The 19,225-nt window shown below is 70.8% G+C and overlaps 5 protein-coding genes across 9 annotated transcripts; 3 read left to right on the forward strand and 2 right to left on the reverse strand.

Moving 5' to 3' along the window:
- Positions 1–832: 832 nt before the first annotated feature.
- On the reverse strand, positions 833–3,273 carry LOC106048290 (zona pellucida sperm-binding protein 3-like). The gene is made up of 9 exons (XM_013200185.3): positions 3,163–3,273; positions 2,763–2,932; positions 2,262–2,374; positions 2,056–2,159; positions 1,801–1,972; positions 1,601–1,712; positions 1,355–1,523; positions 1,151–1,285; positions 833–1,078 (listed from the first exon to the last, which is right to left on the reverse strand). The coding sequence occupies exons 1-9, from the start codon at positions 3,224–3,226 to the stop codon at positions 867–869; spliced, it is 1,251 nt and encodes a 416-aa protein (XP_013055639.2). The 5' UTR covers positions 3,227–3,273; the 3' UTR covers positions 833–866.
- Positions 3,274–3,975: 702 nt separating this feature from the next.
- On the forward strand, positions 3,976–6,103 carry CBLIF (cobalamin binding intrinsic factor). The gene is made up of 8 exons (XM_048053108.2): positions 3,976–4,135; positions 4,252–4,431; positions 4,590–4,733; positions 4,829–4,972; positions 5,049–5,453; positions 5,530–5,674; positions 5,747–5,865; positions 5,947–6,103. Exons 1-8 carry the CDS (start codon positions 4,054–4,056, stop codon positions 6,006–6,008), a joined length of 1,281 nt encoding a protein of 426 aa, XP_047909065.1. The 5' UTR covers positions 3,976–4,053; the 3' UTR covers positions 6,009–6,103.
- Positions 6,104–6,279: 176 nt separating this feature from the next.
- On the forward strand, positions 6,280–7,790 carry MRPL16 (mitochondrial ribosomal protein L16). Its single transcript, XM_066998877.1, has 4 exons — positions 6,280–6,412; positions 6,799–6,861; positions 6,953–7,101; positions 7,263–7,790. Exons 1-4 carry the CDS (start codon positions 6,370–6,372, stop codon positions 7,746–7,748), a joined length of 741 nt encoding a protein of 246 aa, XP_066854978.1. The 5' UTR covers positions 6,280–6,369; the 3' UTR covers positions 7,749–7,790.
- Positions 7,791–7,903: 113 nt separating this feature from the next.
- Positions 7,904–14,852, reverse strand: STX3 (syntaxin 3). Of its 5 annotated transcripts, none has more exons than XM_066998874.1 (11): positions 14,433–14,852; positions 11,528–11,608; positions 11,351–11,450; positions 11,160–11,234; positions 11,005–11,072; positions 10,206–10,314; positions 10,007–10,080; positions 9,778–9,912; positions 9,441–9,551; positions 8,401–8,500; positions 7,904–8,294 (listed from the first exon to the last, which is right to left on the reverse strand). In XM_066998874.1, the coding sequence occupies exons 1-10, from the start codon at positions 14,478–14,480 to the stop codon at positions 8,423–8,425; spliced, it is 879 nt and encodes a 292-aa protein (XP_066854975.1). In that variant the 5' UTR covers positions 14,481–14,852; the 3' UTR covers positions 7,904–8,294; positions 8,401–8,422. The 5 variants fall into 5 exon arrangements, with proteins under 5 accessions (XP_066854975.1, XP_066854976.1, XP_066854972.1 ...); XM_066998875.1 differs by lacking the exon at positions 14,433–14,852 and adding an exon at positions 12,292–13,169 and having other exon boundaries at positions 7,905–8,294; XM_066998871.1 differs by lacking the exons at positions 7,904–8,294; positions 8,401–8,500 and adding an exon at positions 8,509–8,972.
- PATL1 (PAT1 homolog 1, processing body mRNA decay factor) lies at positions 13,307–19,048 on the forward strand. The gene is made up of 17 exons (XM_066998840.1): positions 13,307–13,451; positions 13,595–13,706; positions 13,818–14,107; positions 14,851–15,045; positions 15,128–15,229; positions 15,336–15,425; positions 15,579–15,793; positions 15,867–15,956; positions 16,126–16,309; positions 16,524–16,647; positions 16,769–16,866; positions 16,949–17,008; positions 17,088–17,236; positions 17,449–17,608; positions 17,958–18,113; positions 18,248–18,339; positions 18,482–19,048. The coding sequence occupies exons 1-17, from the start codon at positions 13,437–13,439 to the stop codon at positions 18,633–18,635; spliced, it is 2,286 nt and encodes a 761-aa protein (XP_066854941.1). The 5' UTR covers positions 13,307–13,436; the 3' UTR covers positions 18,636–19,048.
- The last annotated feature ends 177 nt before the right edge of the window (positions 19,049–19,225 follow it).

The raw sequence follows: 19,225 nt of genomic DNA on the forward strand, positions 1-19,225 counted from the left end.
GCGATGCGCAGAGCGGAGCCCCCCCCTCAGCCAATGCCGCCGGGGGGGGCTGGAGCAGGAGCAGCTCCTGGGCACCCCCAGCCCAGCTGGGTCCCCACGTCCCCTGCCCCGCTCCCCCCGGCGCCCCCGCACCACAGCCCCCGGTGCTCCCCCCGCTACGTGCCAGCTCTGCCCCCACTTTGCTGGAGCAGCCCCCGGAGCCACGGCAGAGCTGGCATCACCCCAACCCCCCCCCCCCCCCGGTGTCCCCCACAGCAGCTGTGTTGACCCAGCCAGTCACGAGCACCAGTACATCCCAGTACATCCCAGTGCCGGCTCCTCTCCCCCTGGCCCAGGGCCACCACGTGGCCTCGCCCTTGGGCTCCCGGTGTTTTGATCCTTCTCAGTGGCACCCTGCCAGGAGCAGAAGCCGAGGGCTCGGGTGTAGAGGAGCAAACAAAACCGATCGCTAATTAAACATCCCGCATTCCTCGACCCTCCCCTGCGACCGGATCCTGCAGCCCTCACCTTGCTGTTGAGCAACAGCATCCCACCGAGCCGCATCCCCTTACTGGGGACACAACCCACCCCCACCACCTCCACGCTCACCCCCTTCCCCACCAGAAGGCCCATCTCTGCCCCCGGCACCCACGGGAGCACCCCCAGTTAAGGGATGCCTCCACTGTGGGTGCATTTTTGGACAACACAGAGGAAAGCAAAGAAGGGTGCAAGCCCCCGGCATGGTGGGCAGCATGGGGTGTCCAACGGGACACTCGGGGGTACACGGGGGCACCAGGACAAGCCGCAACCCCAGTACCCAGGGACGCACCTAAGACACCCCGCAGCAATCCAGCTTTGTTCCGCCTTTATTGCCAAAACAGGTGGGCTCACGCAGCAGCAGGGTCCACAGAAGGAACCTGGGCACCATCACCTCCAGTGGGGGCCATGGCCACGGCGCGGGGCTCCCCTGGTGCCACCGCCTGGTGCTGGCTGCGGTAGCGCCGCGCGGAGCAGTAGCAGCCCAGCACACCCACAGCAGCAAGGATGGAGCCCATGGCCACCATGACCAGTGTGGTGGCAGGAACCGGGAGCGCTGTCCCTGCGGGGGGAAGTGAGGAGGTGAGGGGGCACAGGGGACCCCCGCGTCCCACAGCGGGCACCCCGCACTCACCTGAGTCCCTCTGGTCCCCACGCAGCACCGGGGCCGAGGGGCAGTGCGGCGGGGCTGTGCCAGGCTGCGGTGCCGTGGGTGAGCTGGGTGACGCCGAGAGCAGCCGCAGGCGGAGGCTGGCTGTGCCCAGCAGTCCTGCAGGGAGACGCCGTGGGCAGCACTGCGCTCGCAGCACCAGCACCGTCCCGTACTCCCAGCTCTTACCTGCTCCGCTGTCCCGCCGCCGCCGGGCCCTGCAGCCAGCTGGGGAGCCGCAGCAGGAGCAGTCGGCACCGTCCGGGGAGCGCCAGGCGGCCGCCGTGCGGTCATAGGAGCAGGCCTTGCTGCCACCGGCCCCCGCCACCGCTGCCCGCAGGCGACAGCGGAGGAAGATCTGTGGGGACAGGCACCCTCCTGCCAGAACTGCCCCACAGGGACCCCTCCATCCATCCCTGCACCCCCCGCACGCACCTGGGGGCTGGAGGCATTGGGGAAGAGGAAGGTGTCCAGCTGGAAGCGCAGCGCGCCGCCCCTGCGCTGCGGGAGGAACCGCGAGCGGCCGAGCCTTCCATCCAGCAGGCACCTGGGGAGGGCACAGAGGGGACAAGGTGGGCACAGCCACCCCCAGCATGGGACACGGCGCTACGCACACCCCCTGTCCCCGCACTCACCCGCCGTCCCCGATGAGCTGGTACGTCACCTGCGACGTCGTGCCGGGGCTGGCCACACACTCATCCACGAAGACTTGGAGGGGCAGGCGCGTGTCGGCAGCCACCGACGCCTGGATGTTGATCAGCTCACCCAGCACGAAGGTGGGCAGGGGCAGGCGGGAGGACCAGGACCCTGGGGACAGGCAGCCGTGTGTGCCTGGTGCCACCCCCTGCCGCGGGGTCCCAGCGAGCGGGTCACGGGGCTGCAGCACTCACGGTCGTACGCATCCAGGGCGAAGCGCAGGCGTCTCCGGTGGGCGACGGTGGAGCCGAAGGGGACCCAGGTGGGCTGCACAGCCCCCGAGGAAGCGCTGCCCCTCCTGCAAGGCAGCACCCTGCAGCAGGGCAGCCCTCCCTGCTGGGACGAGGGGCACACCAGGACCAGGGGTCCCGGGGCACGGCACGCAGGGCACTGTGCTCACCTGGGGTAGCGGCACTCCACGGGGAGGGAGAAGGGAGCGGGGTGAGCCACGGGCCCCGCAGCCAGCGGGCGGTAGTGGAGGACGTTGCTGTAGCGGACGGTGTCTGGGAGGAGCTGCGGGAACCACGAGACACAGGGCCAGAGGCGTCACCCGGCTCAGAGCAGTGTCCCCTCCCTGCTCCCAGCACCCATTTTAGGGGGGGGACCAGGAGCCGGATTTGTGCTGGGGCTGACCCAGGAAAGCTTTACCTACCCCTCTGCACCCACCCAAAATCCCAACTGGTGCTTCCACCCAGGCACAAGTGCCCCAACCCTCCATGCTCTTCTGGGATCCGCCCCTCGAGGAGCTCACCTGCAGGTCGAGGAGCCAACGTGCCCACCTGGCGTGACTCCCTTCCCGCAGGGCAGGGGGACGCCCGGCTCCCAGCCCTCCCGTGGGGGCACACTTCCCCCCAAACACCTCCACCAGGGACACGTGCTGGCACCGTCCCCATCCCCTCACCTGCAGGACGGTTCCACAGGCCGTGAGCGGGTGCTCCAGCTGGTACCTGCCCCTGTCAGCACCAGTCACGCCGCATCCGGAGCCCAGCCACAGCTCCCTGATGGCTCCGGTCCCCAGCAGCCCGGCCGGCACCGCCACCGAGAGCCGCCCACTGCCACAGCACACCTGGACTGGGATGGGATGGGGAATTAGCTGGGGGGGACCCACCCAGGTGGTGCCCTAGCACAGAGGGAGCAGGAGACCCCCCCCATTTACAGCCAGAGGGGGGCAGAGAAGGGATCCCTGCAGAGCTGTGATGATCCTGAGGGAGCAGCCCTTAACGCAAACCCACCCTGGAGAGGGAGAAAAATACAAGGTGGGGCACAGCCACCATGCCCAGGGGCTCCCCCTCGCCTCTTACCCAGGGCATCCCATGCCCTGGCTGTGGTCATAAAGAGGAGCGTGAGCCACCCCTGAGCCTTCATCACAGCAGAGAAGATGGAGGGTGAGCAGGGGTGGGCCCGCTGGGGGCTTTTACACCTGGCCCGAGGCTGGCTGCCCCAATGGGAGGGCGGGCGGTCCCAGCCGCCCCTTGCGCCCAGCTGCGCCCCATCACTGCTGGGCTGCCCTAATCTGGCCCCACTCCTTCCCCTGTCCCTGCTCCCCGTTCTCCCTCTGGTCCCCTCCCCGTCCTCGTCCCTGTCGCTGTCCCCAGGTGGCAATGCACAAGGGGGGCAGTGACAGCCCGGTGGGGCAAAGCACCCTGTCCCCAGCACCGACGTCTCCACGGCTCGGACCCCTGCCAGGGGACACCCGGGAGGGGTTGGTGACCCCGCCACGTCCTCGGTGGCTCCCTCGGTGGCTGGCCACGTCCCAGCTTTTTCCCTGGCAGCAGAGGGTGATCTGCATGCACTAGAAGGGTCATTTTGGGGCCAGTTCGGGGGGCATAAGGTCATGGCATGGGCATACCAGGTGGGGCTGGTACCAGGCACGGTCTCGGTCTCAGTGCCAGGCATGGTGTCGGTGCCAGGCGCGGTCCCAGCGCCAGCTGGGCTCAGCCCAAACCTGTTCAGCTGGTCCCAGCCCCGTTCAGCCCAGCCCAGCCCCATCCTGCTGCACCACAGGCCAGCTGGTATCCTTGGAGCACCCTTGGGTGCCTGTGCCAAGCACGTAGATAAGCCACTAGGTGCTTGGTGGTGCCAGGACAGCAGGGCACAAAAGGTCACCCTGTCTCTGTTGGAGACAGCTTAAAAGAGAGAGGACGCGGCGAGGGACAGGCACAGTGCAGACTGCTGGCCCTGAGGACGGGAGGATGCTCAGCGCAGCTCTCAGCATCGGGGTGCTGCTGGCCCTGCTGGGCAGCGGGGCGGCAGGCACAGCTCCCCAGGGCTGTGGTGAGTGCCAGCCCTCCTGCAGGGACACTGGCGGAGGGACCGGGGGCAAAGCCCGTCAGGGAGGGCGCGGGGTCTCTGGCAACATCCCAGCGAGCGCCCACTCCCTCTCGCCCCAGACATCCCGCCCCAGGAGCTCACCCGGATGCTGCAGATCCTGGAGAGATCGGTAGCAGAGTCCGAGATGCCGAACCCCAGCGTGCTGCTGGCCTTCAACCTGGCCGGAGCCACCGGCAGCAATGGCCGGCAGCACCTGCTCAAGCAGATCGAGGAGGACGCGGTGAAGAGAGCACAGAAAGGTAAGGGGGTGCCTCGGGGGGCACCCCTGCACCCTGCCACCCCTGCTGGCACTGTGGGGCTGGCTGTCTCCCCGCTGCCAGTGGCAGCTCGGCCCCACTGGGGTCAGGGTCCCTGCTCCAGGCACCCCGCACGCCCCAGCTGCTTTCTGTCCCCACAGACATGTCCTCAGGACAAGTGGCCCTGTACACCCTCGCCCTCCTCTCCTCCTGCCACGATCCCCGGCACGTCGAGTCACAGGGGCACAGCGTCAACCTGCTCCAAGTCCTGGAGCAGAAAACACACAAGGAGGTGGCCAGACTGGGTATGGGGGCTGAGGGGGGCACAGGGCGGCACAGGGACCCCACTCCCCACCGCACACCGTCCCTCTGTGGGCTCACGGCACCCCACTGCTTGCAGAGGAGTATGGTGTCCCGCTGACCACCCTGTACAGCGTGGGCCTGGACGTGCTGGCGCTGTGCTTGACGAGTACGGGTGACTACGAACAGGATGCCATCATCCTGGCCAAGCAGCTGCTGAACCCCGAAAGCCAGATCGACGTGGGTAAGGGTCCCCCCCAGCCCCGTGCTCCCGGTGGCTCTGCCCCTGCCGAGCAGGCGGTGACACCGGGACCATGCAGACACCCAGGCTGTGGTGGCGCTGGCGCTGGAGTGCGTGTACAACCGGACAAAGCTCCATGACACACTAGACCTGCTACAAGAGGCGTTGAAAGAGGTGGCCAACAGCTTCCTCGACAAGCAGGCAGAAGGGAACGGCGTGATTGGGAACATCTACAGCACGTCGCTGGCCATGCAGGTGCTGGAAACAGCCAGCAAGTTCTACGCCCCACGGGAGTGGGACTGTGCCCAGGCTTTCTCTGCCGTCTACAGCTACCAACTGCAGCAGCCCATGGCTGTTGCCCAAGCGCTGCCGGCCCTGGTGCACAGACCCTACCTCGACGCTGCCAGCCTAGACTGCAGCGTCGTCGCGGTCACCATCCCGGAGCTGCCCCTGTCCCCAAGCCAGGACACGACGGCTCAGGAAGGTACCGGCCACCCCTAGCCCCACAGGGCGATGCTGTGGCCCTGCCGCAGCTCCCAGCCCGCCCCTCTGCCCCCCAGGGCCCCCGATCACAGTGCACTACTCCGTCAGGAACGACCTGAAGGGAAAGCCCTTCGACTTCTCCACCACCGTGAGCGTCCCGGCCGGCTCCACACTGCTGGCTGTGCTGCAGGCAGCGGAGGAGGCCAAGCCCAAGGAATTCAGGTGAGCGGCGGGGGCGGCGGGCGCTGCTGCCACCACCCCGGCCCCGATCCCACCACCCGGCCTCGCCCGCAGCTTCAAGACGAAGCCGACGTCCTGGGGCCCCATGGTGGTGTCCATCCACGGGCTGGAGGGCAGCGAGGCCGACAGGACCTTCTGGCAGTTCTTCAGCGGCGCCGACTCGCTGCAGGAAGGTGGGCAGTGGCCGGGGGGCTCGGCGGGGCTGTCTTGGGGGAGCCCGGCAGCCTGGCCTCACGCCTGTACCATCCCCGCAGGTGTCAGCGTGTACAAGCCGCAGGACGGGGAGCACATCCGCGCCGTCTTCAGCACCTACTGATGCCGCCGAGGGGCACCGCAGCGTCAATAAAGAACCATTTGCAGCACAACCCTCTCCGCGTCCCCTTACGGCCATGCCTTGCGGCCCCTCTCCCCTCGGATGGGGCTCCCCTGGGGGAGCGCAGCGTGGGGGGAGGCCGTGCCGGGAGCCCTGCCCGGCGCCCTGCGGGCTCAGTGGCCACACCGGGGCGGCTGCGGGGGGGGGAGGGGAGGGGGAACCGAGCGCTCCCGGAACCCAAGTTCCGCGGCGCGGTTCCCGGGTGCGCCGAGCAGGGAAAGGGGACGGACCGGCGGAAGTGCGCCCCGCCGGGAGGCCCGGGGGGAAGGACCCGGATGGCGGCGCCCCGAGGGCACTTCCGGCCATGGGATGGTGGCGGCTGGCGCGGCCGGCGGTGGCCGGCGGAGGTCGGGGGGGCGGGGGGGAACCGGGAGGGGGCTGGGGGGGACCGGGAGGGAGCGGGGAAGACCGGGAGGGGTCGGGGGGACGGGACGGGAGGGGAGGGAGGGAGGCTGGGGGGGACCGGGAGGGGTCGGGAGGTGTCGGGGGAGGGCCGGGGGGAGCCGAGGGAGATCCAGGAGGGGCCGGGAGGGGCCGGGGGGGAGCGACCGGGGGGGGGGAAGCGGGAGGGGGCTGGGGGGACAGGGGGGACAGGGGAGGAAGCGGGAGGGGGCCGGGGGGGGGACCGGGGGAGGCTGTGGGGGGCCAGGGGGGGCACTCCCGGGGCTGCCGGGATGCACGGCCCCCCCCGTCAGTGCCGCCGGTGCCCGCCCTGACCCCGCTGTGCCCGCAGGTGCCGGCGGCGCTGCCCCCCGTGCGGCCCTCAGGAGCTGGGCGATGCCCCCCGACTACAGCGGTAAGGGCAGGCAGGGGGCGGGGGGCGGCGGCGGCGGGGCCCGGTGCCCGGTGCCGGCCCGGGCGTAGCGGTGAGCCCTGTGTCCCGGCAGGCGTGACGTTCCCCGAGAGGACAAAGCTGAAGTTCATGGAGAAGGTGCCGGCCGTGCCCAAGGTGCAGCGGGAGCCACGGCGGCTGCGTGACATCCGTGGGCCCTCGCGGGACGCCACCGAGCTGACGCAGGGGCAGTACGGGATCCTGGTGAGCGGGGCGGAAGGCTGGGGCCATCCCGGTGTCCCCACGGGGCCGGCAGCCAGCAGACGTCGGCGTGAGACCGCTGCCCCCCGAAGCAGGGGGAAGGCGGGGGGCACCGGCACGACCCGGCCCCCGGCAGCTGCCCCTCTGCCCGTGCCCTCCCGCAGGCGCTGGGGGGCGGCTACCTGCACTGGGGGCACTTCGAGATGATCCGGCTGACCATCGGGCGCTGCATGGACCCCAAGACCATGTTCGCCGTCTGGCGCGTGCCGGCCCCCCACAAGGCAGTGACGCGGAAGAGCCTGGGCCACCGCATGGGGGGCGGCAAGGGCCCCATCGACCACTACGTGACGGCGGTGAAGAGCGGGCGGCTGGTGGTGGAGGTGGGCGGGCGCTGCGAGTTTGAGGAGGTGAAGCCCTTCCTCACGCAGGTGGCCAGGAAGCTGCCCTTCCCCGCCATCCCCGTCAGCCGCGACAGCCTGCAGCAGATGCGGCGGGAGGAGGAGGAGAGGAGGCTCAACAACCAGAACCCCTGGACCTTCGAGCGCGTCGTCACCGCCAACATGCTGGGCATGCGCAAGTACCTCAGCCCCCGCGACCTGGAGCTGAAGGGACGCTACTGGGGCAAATACTTCCTGAAGCACAGGGTGTAGGCAGCGGGCAGGGCCGGGAATAAACCCTTCTTTGAGAACGTGCGTCTGCTGCTGTGGTTTCTGGTGGCTCAGACGTGGGGATGGGACACTGGGAGGTGACTGATGCATCTCCTCCAGACAACACCCCGGGACAGAGCGCGGGTGATCTCTTTATTCAGAAGGAGGGGCCCGGTGCGGGTGCGGCATGTCTGGAGAGTGGCGACACGAAGGGATCGCCGCAGGCGAGCTCCAAGCGAGAGGAGAGCCTCCTCCTGCGACACCGGGCGAGGCCGAGCCCTCCGTGCGCTGCCCCGGGGAGGAGCACGGCTCCTCCGGCCGCTCCGTGCCGGTGAGGAGGGAGCTGCTCTGCGCAGGACCCCAGATAGAGGGCAGGAAGCGGGGGGGGGGGGCTTTGGGGCACGCGCTCGGCGGCGGGAGGGAGCGGGAGCAGGGCAGGCGACCTGCGCTCCTCCGGGCTGCAGCGGAACGACGTCCTTGGGGCTTGGCGGGCAGGTCCCGGGGCTGGAGCCGCGGGCAGGATCATCCGGGCAGGAAGGGGAAGGCCACCTGCCAAGGGGGAGCAGGGGAGGTGGCTGCCCCTATCCCTCCGCGACGTCCCCGCCCAGGGAGGGGTGTCACTGCCACCCCCCCGGCCCCGCGGGCGCCCCGTCACCTGCAGGCAGTGGGCGGGGGCCTCAGGCGAAGATGCTCCCGATGCTGGCAGCCAAGATGACGGCAAGGATAACGCAGCAGATCATGATCATGATCTTCTTCTGCGTGGGGAGAGAGTGGCGGTGAGGCTGGGACCCGAGCGGCACGGGCAGGGGGGCGAGGGATGGGCTGGGAAGGCAGCAGGGCAGGTGGGAGCGGTGCTGGTGTCCCCGGGAGGGGCGGCCATGTGCCAGCGCAGGGAGCGGGATGTGTCCCCGCATCGGCCGCTGTCACTGCTCGTTCCTCTGGGGCCCCTCGCTCCCGCTGCCGAGAGGCAGGTCGCCGGGAGGTGGTTTATCAGCACCGGCAAAGGGAATCGTCAAGCCCTGGCCCCTTCCCCCGGGGGACACGGGGATGGTCCAGAGGAACGCAGGTGGTCCGGGGGGAGCGGGGATGGCCCGGGGGTAGCGCTCCAGCGGAGGCAGAGGGAGGAGGTCGAGGGGGCAGGCGTGGGTCCAGGAGCAACGCGGAGAGGAGGGAGTGGAGCCGGGAGGGTCCGCAGGGAGACGCCAGCGCTGGGACGGTTGGGAGCGTCTAGAGGAGGGGAAGGGGGAGGCGTCAGCTCCGAGACAGAGCCACGGGGGCGAGGGGCTGCAGAGCCAAGTGCAGAGACGAAACCCAGCCCCCGAGCACCGCAGGGCCCCAGCGTCGCAGAGCCGAGCACCTGGCAGTGCCCGGTGGCCCAGCCCCAGAGGCAGCAGCAGGAACCGAAGCACCGCAGAGGCACAGCCCGGCACGGGGGCGCAGAGCCCCCCGCCGACACCGGAGCAGCAAGAGACCCCCGGCTCTGCCTGCCCCCGGCTGCTTACGGATGGCAGCACCAGCCCGGGGGCTACTTCTTGTTCAGCCCCACCGCGAGTCCGATGACGAGGGCAACTGTCCCCAGCGAGACCACCACAAAGGGGCACAGAGGGACGTAGCGGGTGCCCTGGGGATGCTGGGGGCTGCCGGGGGGGGGGGGTGGGGACACTGCGGGGCGCCGGGGCCGTCGCTCTGTCTCACCCTCCTGGCCTCGCTCTGGTACTTCACGGCCTTTTTGGTGTCGGCCACGGCGCGCTCCACGAAGCCCACGGACTGGTCCATGTTGTTCTCTATGCGGTCAATCATGGCTCCCTGCGGGGCGGGGGGGCAGCAGAAGGAAGGGGGGAAGCACACGGCGGCTCCTCGCATTGCTGGGGGGGCACAGGACGCGCTCCCAGGGGGATGGGGATGCTGCGCTGGGGGCGCCCCCTCCCCGGGGACTCGCGCAGGGGTCCCTGTGTCCCCATCCCGTCCCATGCCCAGGTCCGGGTCCCTGTCCTGTCCCCCCCGCCGTCCCCCGCCCGTCCCAGCGCCGTGCCTGGTTCTCCACCAGCATGGCGATGTCGACGAACATGTCGTGCAGCTCCTTGATGCTGCTCTCCAGCCGCACGATGTCCTTGTGCCGCCCCTCGATCTCGCTCAGCGCCTGCTTCGAGATCTGCGAGTCCACGATCTGTGGGGGGGGTTTGGGGGGGGGGAGGTCAGCGGGGGCGGGCCGGGCCCCCAGCCCCCCGTGCCCCCCGTGCCCCCCGTGCCCCCGGGCTCACCCCCGAGGTGAAGATGGCGGGGTTCCCGCTCTCCAGCATCTCCTCCAGCTCCTCGTCCGTCGTGTTCTTGCCGGCTGCGCGGGGTCAGGGCCACCACAGGCTCCTCCCATGCCACCAAAAGGGGGCGGGGCGTGTGGGATAGGCCCCGCCTAATTTTTTTTGGGGGGGGGGGGGCTGCGGCGGGGGAGGGGGCACGCACTGATCTCCAGCTGGCGCTGGATCCGGCCCTTGCTGCGCTCCCGGAAATCGACCTGCGCCTCGTTGTACTTGGTCATCACGTCGACGAATTTCCGAGACAGGACCGAGTGCTGGGGACGGGACGGCGGGGTGGGGACGTCGGGATGGGGACATCAGGACGGGGACACCGCGGGCATGGCGTGTCCCACCCCAGGGGACGGGAATGGGGACACTGGGAGGGGGGCGTGGAGATGGGGACGCCTTGGGCACGGTGCCTCCCAGCCTCAGGGGGCAGGAACAAGAATTAGGGACAGGGATGGGGACGTTGGGATGGGGACACTGGAATAGGGACACTCCAGGTGTGGCCAGGACCAAGAGTTCGGGATGGGGACGTTGGAATGGGGACATTGGGATGGGCAGAGCCTGGGCATGGCATGTCCCTCCCCAGGGAACATGACTGAATGCTGGGGATGGGGATGGGGACATCGGGATGGGAACGCTGGGATGGGGACGCCCTGGGCATGGCATGTCCCAGCCTCAGGCGACAGGACCAAGAGCTGGGAATGGGGACACCGGGACAGGGAAATTGGGATGGGGACACCCTGGCCATGGCGCGTCCCAGCCACAGGGGACAGGACCATGGACAGGGACACGAGGCTGGGGACACCCACGGGCATCAGGGACAGGAATGAGACGTGGATCCGGGGACACCCAGGCAAGGCACGTCCCCAGCCCCTGGGGGACAGGAATGAGACGTGGGCCCGGTGACTGGGGGGTGACGTCCCACCCCGGGGGACAGGGACGGTGCCGCTGGGCCTCACCTGGGACTTGCGTATGCGCAGGTCGGCAGAGGAGCGCTCCTCGTCCTGCTCGATGTTCCTCTCCATGCCTGCCAGCAGCGAGACCCCCACACACACCCATCAGGGCACCGTGCACCCCCCCGGGGGACCCCCGGGCCAGGGACGTAGCCACTCACTCTTCAGCTTGTTCCGCACGCTGTTGGCCATCTTCTTGATGTCGGCCGTGAGCTGCTCCAGCTCGTCTTTGGTCTCTGCGGGGACAGCAGGCCCTGAGCCGCCAGGGAGAGGGCCCAGGGAGGGCCCCCCCAGTCTTGTTTGGGGGCTTGGGGAGGAGGGGGGGACACACGCATGGGGCCCCCACACTCACTCTGCTCAGGGATGGGGGCCGAGAGGATGACGCTGTAGAGCTTCTTGGCCTCCTCCACGTTCTCCGAGATCTTGTCGATGTTCTGCCGGGTCTCCTCGATCTGGGGTTGCGAAGAGGGGGGTGTCAGGTGGCAGCCCCCCCACAAGGCCTCCCCACCCCACCCTCGCCGCCCCACACCTCGGCGAAGAACTCATCCATGAAAGCCGTGTTGTCGACGGCGATCTCCAGCTCGTCGGCATCGTCCTCCGCATCCTGCTTCTGCGGGGGGCACCGGGGGGATGCTCAGGGGACCCCGGGGACACCCCGAGGCGGGTCAGGGATGCGGGGAGGGGACACGGGGGACCCCGAGCAGCGAGGGGAGGGGAGGGGGGGCGGCCGGGTGCCATCTGCGCGGGGCAGAGCGGGGCTCACATCTGGCCGGGGGGAATTAACAGGTTGCTGGGCTGGGGCACGGCGAGGGGACGGGGACGTGGATGGGGACGGGGCGCCCCGGTACGGGGCTGTACGGCCCCGGCCTCCACTGGGGGCTCCCCGAGGAGGGCTTCTCCCCCCCCTCACGGCACTGTCTTCACTGGGGTAAAAATAACGTTAATCCCCCCGCGCCCTCCCCAGCCCTGATCCCGGGCGCTGGCTCCGTAATCCCCGCTAAATCCCGGCCCCACGGGAAGGGGGGGGGGCTGCGCGCCGTGGGGCGGGGCGGCGCCCCCAGACCCCCGACACGGACGGAGCGTGGGCCGTGGGACCCCACGCGTGCCCCGCACCCGCTCGGGAACCGGGGGGGGGCTCAGCCCCACGCACCCCCCCTCTCCCCCCCGCGCCCCGCCGCGGGGGCAGCGCGCGCCGTCCGGGGGACGCCCCCCCGCCCCCCGTTTCCCCCCCCCCCGCGTGTCGCCCCGCGCCCCACGCGTGTCCCCCCGGCACGTCCCCGCGGGGTCGCCCACCGCCCGCAGCTGCTCCAGCCGGTCCTTCATGGTGCCCGCCTGCCGCCGCCCCGCATCGGCCCCGCCGCCCCCCGGCCCCGGCCCCGCGCTAATCCCCGCTGACGGGCACGGCGGCGGCGCCCGGGGCAGGGACGAGGCGGAGCCGCCCCCACCCGCGCCCGGGGGGTGGCCCCGCGACGTGGCGCGGGCACGCGGGGGGGAAGCCGGGGCGCCGGGACCGAGGGGGGCCGGCGGCCCACGGAGGGGGGGACACGGCGCCGCGTGGGGAGCGGGGGGACGCGGCTGGGGGGACCCGTCCAGGGGGCACGGCTGGGGACGGGGACACGTCCAGGGGACGGGGACACGGCTGCGTAGGGGAACACGTCCAGGGGATGCGGCTGGGGGTCACTGGTCCACAGCAGTGACACCAGTGGGGGACTCGGCTGTGGGTGAGGGACACGTCCAGGGGACGTGGCTGGGGCAGGGGACACGTGCAGGGGACAGCGACACGTCCAGGGGACGGGGCCATGGCTGCGTATGGGGACACGTCCAGGGGATGCGGCTGGGGACCGGGACACGGCCGGGGGTCGCTGGTGGGCAGGGGTGACACGAGTGGGGGACACGGCTGGGGGTAAGGGACACGTCCAGGGGACATGGCTGGGGGGACGCGTCCAGGGGATGGGGCCACGGCTGCATATGGGGACACGGTGGGGGGACACGGCTGGGGACCGGGACACGGCGGGGGGGCGCTGGTGGGCAGGGGTGACACGAGTGGGGGACACGGCTGGGGACGGGGACACGTCCAGGGGCCGGGGCTGTGCGGCCGGAGCTGGGCTGCGGGGCGGGGATGGGGTCGCGGCGGGGAGAGCGCGGCCGGGCAGGGGGCACGGCGGGGGCAGCAGCGCGGGGGTGCCCCCGGTACGCCCCCAGCCGGCGGGGAGAAAAGCGCCGGCGGCCCCTTTAAGGGCAGCCCCGCGGGGGCGCGGCTCCTTTAAGGCTTCCCTGCGGGGGGGGCGCGGGGGCTCCCCGTTACCGGGCCGCTGCGCACGCGCCCGCGGCGGGTGACGTCATGCGCGTGCGCCCGCGGCGGCGCATGCGCGGCGGGGCCGGAGCGGGCCGCGCGGAGCCTGCGGGCGGGGGGCGCCGCCGCCGCCGCCGCCGCCGCCATGTTCCGGTACCCGGTGAGCGGGGGCGGGCGGGGAGCGGCGCGGCGGGGCCGGGGCGGGCGGCGGGGCCGGGGCCGGTGGGCCCGCTCCCGGGCTCGGTCCGGGCCCCGGTGGGCCGGGTGCCGGTGCCATCGCGCTGACCGGTGCCGCCGCCGCAGTCCCCGGAGGAGTGCCCGCTGGACGAGGAGGAGGACGGGTTCCAGGCGCTGGGCGAGGAGGACGAGGACATCGACCAGTTCAACGATGACACCTTCGGGGCCGGGGCCGTCGGTGAGCGCTCGCCCCCCGCCCCGCTCCCCCCCCCCCCGGTTCTCCCCCCAGCAGTCGCTCACCGGCGCCCCGTTCCTCCTCCCCCCCCCCGTTCCCCGTTCCCCCGCGCAGACGACGACTGGCAGGAGGCCCACGAGCGGCTGGCCGAGCTGGAGGACAGGCCGCTGGGCGCGGGGCAGCGGGCCGTGCCGGGCGGCGAGGACGCGGAGCTGCTGGGCGAGCCCGAGGACACGCTGGCGGAGCGGCTGACGCGGCTGGTCATCGACAGCGAGCTGGAGGACCCGGCCATCATGCGGGCCGTGCACACCAGGGCCCCCGGCGCGCAGCCCGCGCCGCTCAACGCCGGCATCTGGGACGGCCCCGCCGTGCTGCGGCGCATCCGGGGGCCGCTGCTCGCTCAGGTACGGCAGGGCGGGCCCCTCCCCGGCAGGGCTTTGCCGCCTGCTCTGGGGCAGAGCTGCTGGAGAACGTTCAGAGAAGGGTTGCGAGGGTGGGGAAGGGTCTGGAGGGGAGGATGTGTGATGAGCAGCTGAGGTGCCTTGGTTTGTTCAGCCCACACAGAGCAGGCTGAGGGGAGGCCTCATGGCGGCCTGCAGCTCCCTCACGAGGGGAGCGGAGGGGCAGGCGCTGAGCTCTGCTCTCTGGGGACAGCGACAGGACCCGAGGGAACGGCATGGAGCTGGGACAGGGGAGGGTCAGGCTGGGTGTTAGGGAAAGGTTCTTTACCGGGAGGGTGGTTGGGCACTGGGACAGGCTCCCCAGGGACGTGGTCATGGCACCGAGCCTGCCGGAGTTCACAGAGCATTTGGACGGTGCTCCCAGAGAAATGATTGATCGCCAGTGGCGTCAGTGCTCAAGGTTTAGAGCCATTGGTTTCTCGAGGCATTGGTTTTTTTGGTCGTCAGTGAAGTAAGAGCTGGGGTTTTAAGTGCTGCGTGGCCAGCCCTCTCCCTGCTTTCCAGGAATGCTGGCCGTGGCGTGGGGGTCTCTGACACCGGGGAAGCATCCTGGGACGTGGAGGAGCTCTGCGCCCCATCGTGCTTCCCCAGTGCCAAAAAGCCTGTGCAGATGCGGCGGCGACTTGCCACCACGTTCAGCCCCGGGGCTCTTATCTCTGGGGGGTTTCCTCCGTTTCCCCTCGCAGGAGATGCCGTCGGTGTCCGTGCTGGATTACGCTCTGCCCCAGAGACCCCCGCAGGCTCGGGAGGAAGAGAGGGACCCCTCCGAGCGGGCGCTGCCCCGCCGCTCGTCCTCCCCCGTCATCGGCAGCCCCCCGGTGCGAGCGGTCCCCATCGGCACCCCTCCCAAGCAGGCTGCCGTGCCCAGTTTCAACCAGCAGGTACCGCCCTGGGAGCCGGTGGTGGCTGGGGGCTGCTGTGTGAGGAGCCAGCAGCTGAAGCGCGCCGTCTCCCTGTTCCTAGATCCTGTGCCCGAAGCCAGTCCACATCCGGGCCAGCATGCAGCAGCGCTACCCCGCTCCCTACGGCGAGAGGATGTCCCCCAACCAGCTCTGCAACGTACCGGTACTGGGACGCCCCTCGCTCCTCCCCGCGGCCGTTCCGAGCGCCCTGGCTGTGTCGCTGTGCCAGGGCTGTGACGGGCGGCCCTGCTCCCTTCTTTTCCCCCCAGAACTCCTCCCTGCTGGGCCACCCGTTCCCCCACAGCGTCTCTCCCGTCCTCACCCACCTGCAGAGAGCACAGCTGCTCGGAGGAGCCCAGGTATCGCCCTGCTCGTTTCCTCTTTCTGCCCCCCCGGCGGGCGTCCTGTCTTCCTCTTCACAGCTCCACAGGAGCCAGCCCTGTGCTGGCCACGGCCACCCAGCCCTTGCCGTTTCCCCCCCGGGCTGATTCGTGCTCCCTCCGCTCCTCCAGGCCGGCCGAATGTCTCCCAGCCAGTTCGCCCGAGTCTCAGGCCTCGTCGGGAGCCCGCTGCCCTCCGTCAATCCCAAGCTGCTGCAGGGCAGAGTGGGGCAGATGATGTCTCCAGCCGGCGGCTTTCGTGCCTTCTTTGGGGCTGCCCCAGCTCCGCCGCCCCCGTCGCAGCCGCAGCCCCCACCGGGCCCCGCATCCCACCTGCAGGGCTTGAGGTAGGCGCCGCGCCCCCCTCCCCGGGGCCACGCGCCCGCCCCGTGCTCACCCCGAGTCCTCGGCTCCCCGCAGGCCCCAGCCGCAGATGTTCCGGCCAGACACGACCCACCTGCACCCCCAGCACCGCCGGCTCCTGCACCAGCGGCAGCAGCAGAACCGAAAGTGAGCACCGGGTGGGCAGGAGCATGGGGAGAGGGGCTGCCCGGCACGGGGGGGGGCATCCCCCCCCTGCTCCGGGGGGCCCGTGCTGCCGGGGCTAGCCTGTGCACCGCTCTCTGTCCCTTCCTGTAGCTCCTGTGTGCTCACGGGTGCCCTTCTTGCCTTCTGCCAGCCAGCACCGCAGCCTCAACGGCTCGGTGGGGGACCGAGGGGGCCACCGGGGCAGCCACCAGGAGCAGGCACGCAAAGACCCCTACGCCAACCTCATGCTGCAGCGGGAGAAGGACTGGGTGTCCAAGATCCAGATGATGCAGCTGCAGAGCACTGACCCCTACCTGGATGACTATTACTACCAGGTACCGGCGAGGCGAGCGTTAGGGAGGGTGGGGGAGTCGTCCTTAGCCTGGAGAAAGGGGGGGCTGAGGGGCGACCTCGAGCTCCTGGAGGAGGACGTGAGCGTCTCCCCGTGTCCTGGGAGGAGGATGGGGCACAGGCTGGGGAGGCCGCGCGTTGCCTCGGTCCTCGCCGGCTGCGTTTCTGGGGTCCCAAACCCTCCTCTCCCCGCCTCAGAACTACTTCCAGAAGCTGGAGAAGCTGGCAGCAGCTGAGGAAGTCCACGGGGACGGTCCCAAGAAGGAACGCACTAAACTCATCACCCCTCAGGTGGCGAAGCTGGAGCACGCCTACAAACCAGGTCAGCGCTCCCTTCTCCGGGCACCCCAGCTCCGCGGGGAGGGGGGAGCGGCTCCTGCCGGGGCCGGAGGCGAAGCGGGTGCCGTGGTGCTGACGCCCCCGCGTCCCTCCTGCCCCTGCAGTGCAGTTCGAGGGCTCTCTCGGGAAGCTGACGGTGTCCAGCGTGAACAACCCGCGGAAGATGATCGACGCGGTGGTGACCTCTCGCGGCGAGGATGACGTGAGTCCTGCCCCTTCCCGCCGCTGAGGTGGCCCCGCGGTGGGAGCCGCCGCGCGCTGACCTGCTCCGTCCCTCCCGGCAGGAGACGAAGGAGAAGCAGGTCCGGGACAAGAGGCGCCAGACGCTCGTCACCATCGAGAAGGTGAGCTGCACGTCCCGCCTCCCCTCGGGGCTGCTCACCCTCAGCCCCTGCCCCGTGTCGATCGCCGTCTCTCCTGCAGACGTACAGCCTCCTCCTGGACGTGGAGGACTACGAGCGACGCTACCTCCTGAGCCTGGAAGGCGAGCGGCCGGCCCTGATGGGCGAGAGGAAGCAGAAGATCTGCGATATGTACGACAATCTGAGGGGGAAGGCGCCCGGGCAGGAGAGGTGAGCGGACCTGGAGGCTGCAGCCCGTGGGCGCTCGCAGCAGCCGATGCTGCTTCCCATCACGCGGGCGGGATGGACGCGGGGGTGTCACTGCTCTCCCCGTCCCTGTTTTTGGATGCGGGTGTTTCCCGGGGTGTCGGGGTGCCTCTGGGAACCCCCCGGGAGCGCTCCAGCTCCCCGCTGAGTCAGCTCCTTCCTCCCCTCTGCGGCAGGCCGAGCGATGACCACTTCATGCAGATCATGTGCATCCGGAAAGGAAAGCGCCTGGTGGCCCGCATCCTCCCCTTCCTGTCACCCGAGCAAGCGGCCGACGTCCTCATGGCGACGGCCAGGAACCTGCCCTTCCTCATCAAGAAGGACGCTCAGGACGAGGTGACTGCGCCCCGTGGCTGGGAGGGTTCCCCTCGTTTGGCCCCCGCCCCGACGCGCCCCGAGCTGGCTCTCCTCTCCAGCACCCTGTGCCCCGGGGGTGCCCATTCTCTGGGTCCACGCCTCTGCTTCGTTGGGTGACAGCAGCAGCCTCCCCTTCTGGGCGGGAGCTTAGCCAGTGTGAAAACAGCGGCAGCTGCAAAATAAACCCTGGCTCGTTTGGAGAACAGGGGGGTGAATTATGAAGGGAAACCACTAGCATAAATTAAAAGTGGGGCCGTGCAGCTGTAGGGATACGGGGGGAGGATGCGGGGCTGGAGGGGCCTCTTGACAGCTCTGCCGCTGCCTGCAGGTGCTGCCCTGCCTGCTGAGGCCCTTCTCGCACGTCCTCTACCACCTCCCCCTGGGGACGGTCACCAGCCTTGTGCAGCAGCTCACCAACCTACCTCAGAGCGCAACCGCGCCGGCGCCCACCAACCTGCACCTCGCTGCTGTGCTCCAGAACAAGGTGCGCCTCCCCGCCCCCACGGGGGGCCAGCAGCTGCGGGGGCAGGGCTGGGGCCGCGCTGCAGCCGCCTCCTGCCCTGCTGCCCCCCCACCACCCAGCGGGGCCCCCCTGACGCCTGGTGCCTCTCCCCGCAGTTCGGCCTGTCCCTGCTCTACCTGGTGCTGAGCCGCGGGGAGGAGCTGCAGAGCTCGGACACGAGCACGGAGCTGATGCAGGACAACCAGTGGTGAGAGCCGGGAGGGAGGCGGGTGATGCCCGGGGCAGGGCTGGGGGCGGGTGGGCTGCGGCTCCTCCGCCGCAGCACCGGGGGAGGCCGCGGCGTGCCCCCCCCCCCTCCAGCGCTCGGTTTCAGCACCGTGTCCCCGCAGGACGGAGCTGATGCTGCTGGCGACCCGGGAGCTCCTGCGGATCCCGGCGGCGGCCCTGGCCAAGCCGGTGTCCCCCCCCTCCAACCTGCTCGCCCTCTTCTCCCGCTACGTCGACCAGCAGAAGCTCAACCTGCTGGAGACAAAGCTGCAGTGAGCGGGGACGCAGCGGCCGGCACCGGGGCCTCTGCCCCGCCGCCCGCCCCGTCCTCCCCCGGCGCCAGCTTAGCGCCCGCCACCCGGTGGGAGCCCCCCCGCGGCTCCTCGGCACCGGGGCGGGGCGGCTCCCCCGGTGCCCCCGCACCGCCTCTGCACCGGGCGGGGAGCCCGGCACCGGGAGCCCCCGGCCGCCCCCGCGCCTCTTTGCACACTCGCCTCGTCTTCCCCGCCGCCCCCCCTCCCTACCCCCCCCCCGGTGCGCGCGGCCCGTACCGGCAGGCGGAGCGTTTGCACAGCCGGGGCCCCGCGGCCGCCCCGCCGCCAGGCGCGGGGCCCTGCCGGTTGCGCCCCGGTACCGTTTGTAACTTTCCATTTTTATAGGGATGTAAATAAAGAGCGTTGTGTACTGCCGCCTGCCCGCCCCTGCGCCTCCTCCCGCCCGCCCCACCCGGCCCCGGCCCCGGCCCCGGCCCCGGCCCCGCCGCCCCCCGGGGTCGCGGCCCGGGGCGGGGCCGCCGCGGCCAATCCGCGCGCGCGCGCTGACGTCACGGCCGCGCGGCCGCCTCCGCCGCTCCTCATTGGCGCGCC

Source organism: Anser cygnoides, chromosome 5 (genome assembly GCF_040182565.1).
Source record: "Anser cygnoides isolate HZ-2024a breed goose chromosome 5, Taihu_goose_T2T_genome, whole genome shotgun sequence".
Classification (NCBI taxonomy): Eukaryota; Metazoa; Chordata; class Aves; order Anseriformes; family Anatidae; genus Anser; species Anser cygnoides.

Bases quoted from the DNA above. Each gene is read 5' to 3' on its own strand.
- MRPL16 (XM_066998877.1), top strand. From the start codon at position 6,370: ATGGGATGGTGGCGGCTGGCGCGGCCGGCGGTGGCCGGCGGAG. The intron at 6,413-6,798 runs GTCGGGGGGGCG...CTGTGCCCGCAG, and splicing joins GCCGGCGGTGGCCGGCGGAG to GTGCCGGCGGCGCTGCCCCC. The intron at 6,862-6,952 runs GTAAGGGCAGGC...GTGTCCCGGCAG, and splicing joins GATGCCCCCCGACTACAGCG to GCGTGACGTTCCCCGAGAGG.
- CBLIF (XM_048053108.2), top strand. From the start codon at position 4,054: ATGCTCAGCGCAGCTCTCAGCATCGGGGTGCTGCTGGCCCTGCTGGGC. The intron at 4,432-4,589 runs GTAAGGGGGTGC...CTGTCCCCACAG, and splicing joins GGTGAAGAGAGCACAGAAAG to ACATGTCCTCAGGACAAGTG. The intron at 5,675-5,746 runs GTGAGCGGCGGG...CCTCGCCCGCAG, and splicing joins GCCAAGCCCAAGGAATTCAG to CTTCAAGACGAAGCCGACGT.
- PATL1 (XM_066998840.1), top strand. The intron at 15,046-15,127 runs GTACCGCCCTGG...CCCTGTTCCTAG, and splicing joins TGCCCAGTTTCAACCAGCAG to ATCCTGTGCCCGAAGCCAGT. The intron at 16,648-16,768 runs GTCAGCGCTCCC...CTGCCCCTGCAG, and splicing joins GGAGCACGCCTACAAACCAG to TGCAGTTCGAGGGCTCTCTC.
- STX3 (XM_066998871.1), bottom strand. From the start codon at position 14,480: ATGACCACGTCCCTGGGGAGCCTGTCCCAGTGCCCAACCACCCTCCCG. The intron at 11,073-11,159 runs GTGAGTGGCTAC...CGCTGCTGGCAG, and splicing joins CGTGCGGAACAAGCTGAAGA to GCATGGAGAGGAACATCGAG. The intron at 9,913-10,006 runs GTGAGCCCGGGG...CCCCCCCCACAG, and splicing joins CCGCCATCTTCACCTCGGGG to ATCGTGGACTCGCAGATCTC.
- LOC106048290 (XM_013200185.3), bottom strand. From the start codon at position 3,226: ATGAAGGCTCAGGGGTGGCTCACGCTCCTCTTTATGACCACAGCCAGG. The intron at 2,375-2,762 runs GTGAGGGGATGG...TGGTTCCCGCAG, and splicing joins CCTGTGGAACCGTCCTGCAG to CTCCTCCCAGACACCGTCCG. The intron at 1,524-1,600 runs GTGCGTGCGGGG...CTGTCCCCACAG, and splicing joins CCAATGCCTCCAGCCCCCAG to ATCTTCCTCCGCTGTCGCCT.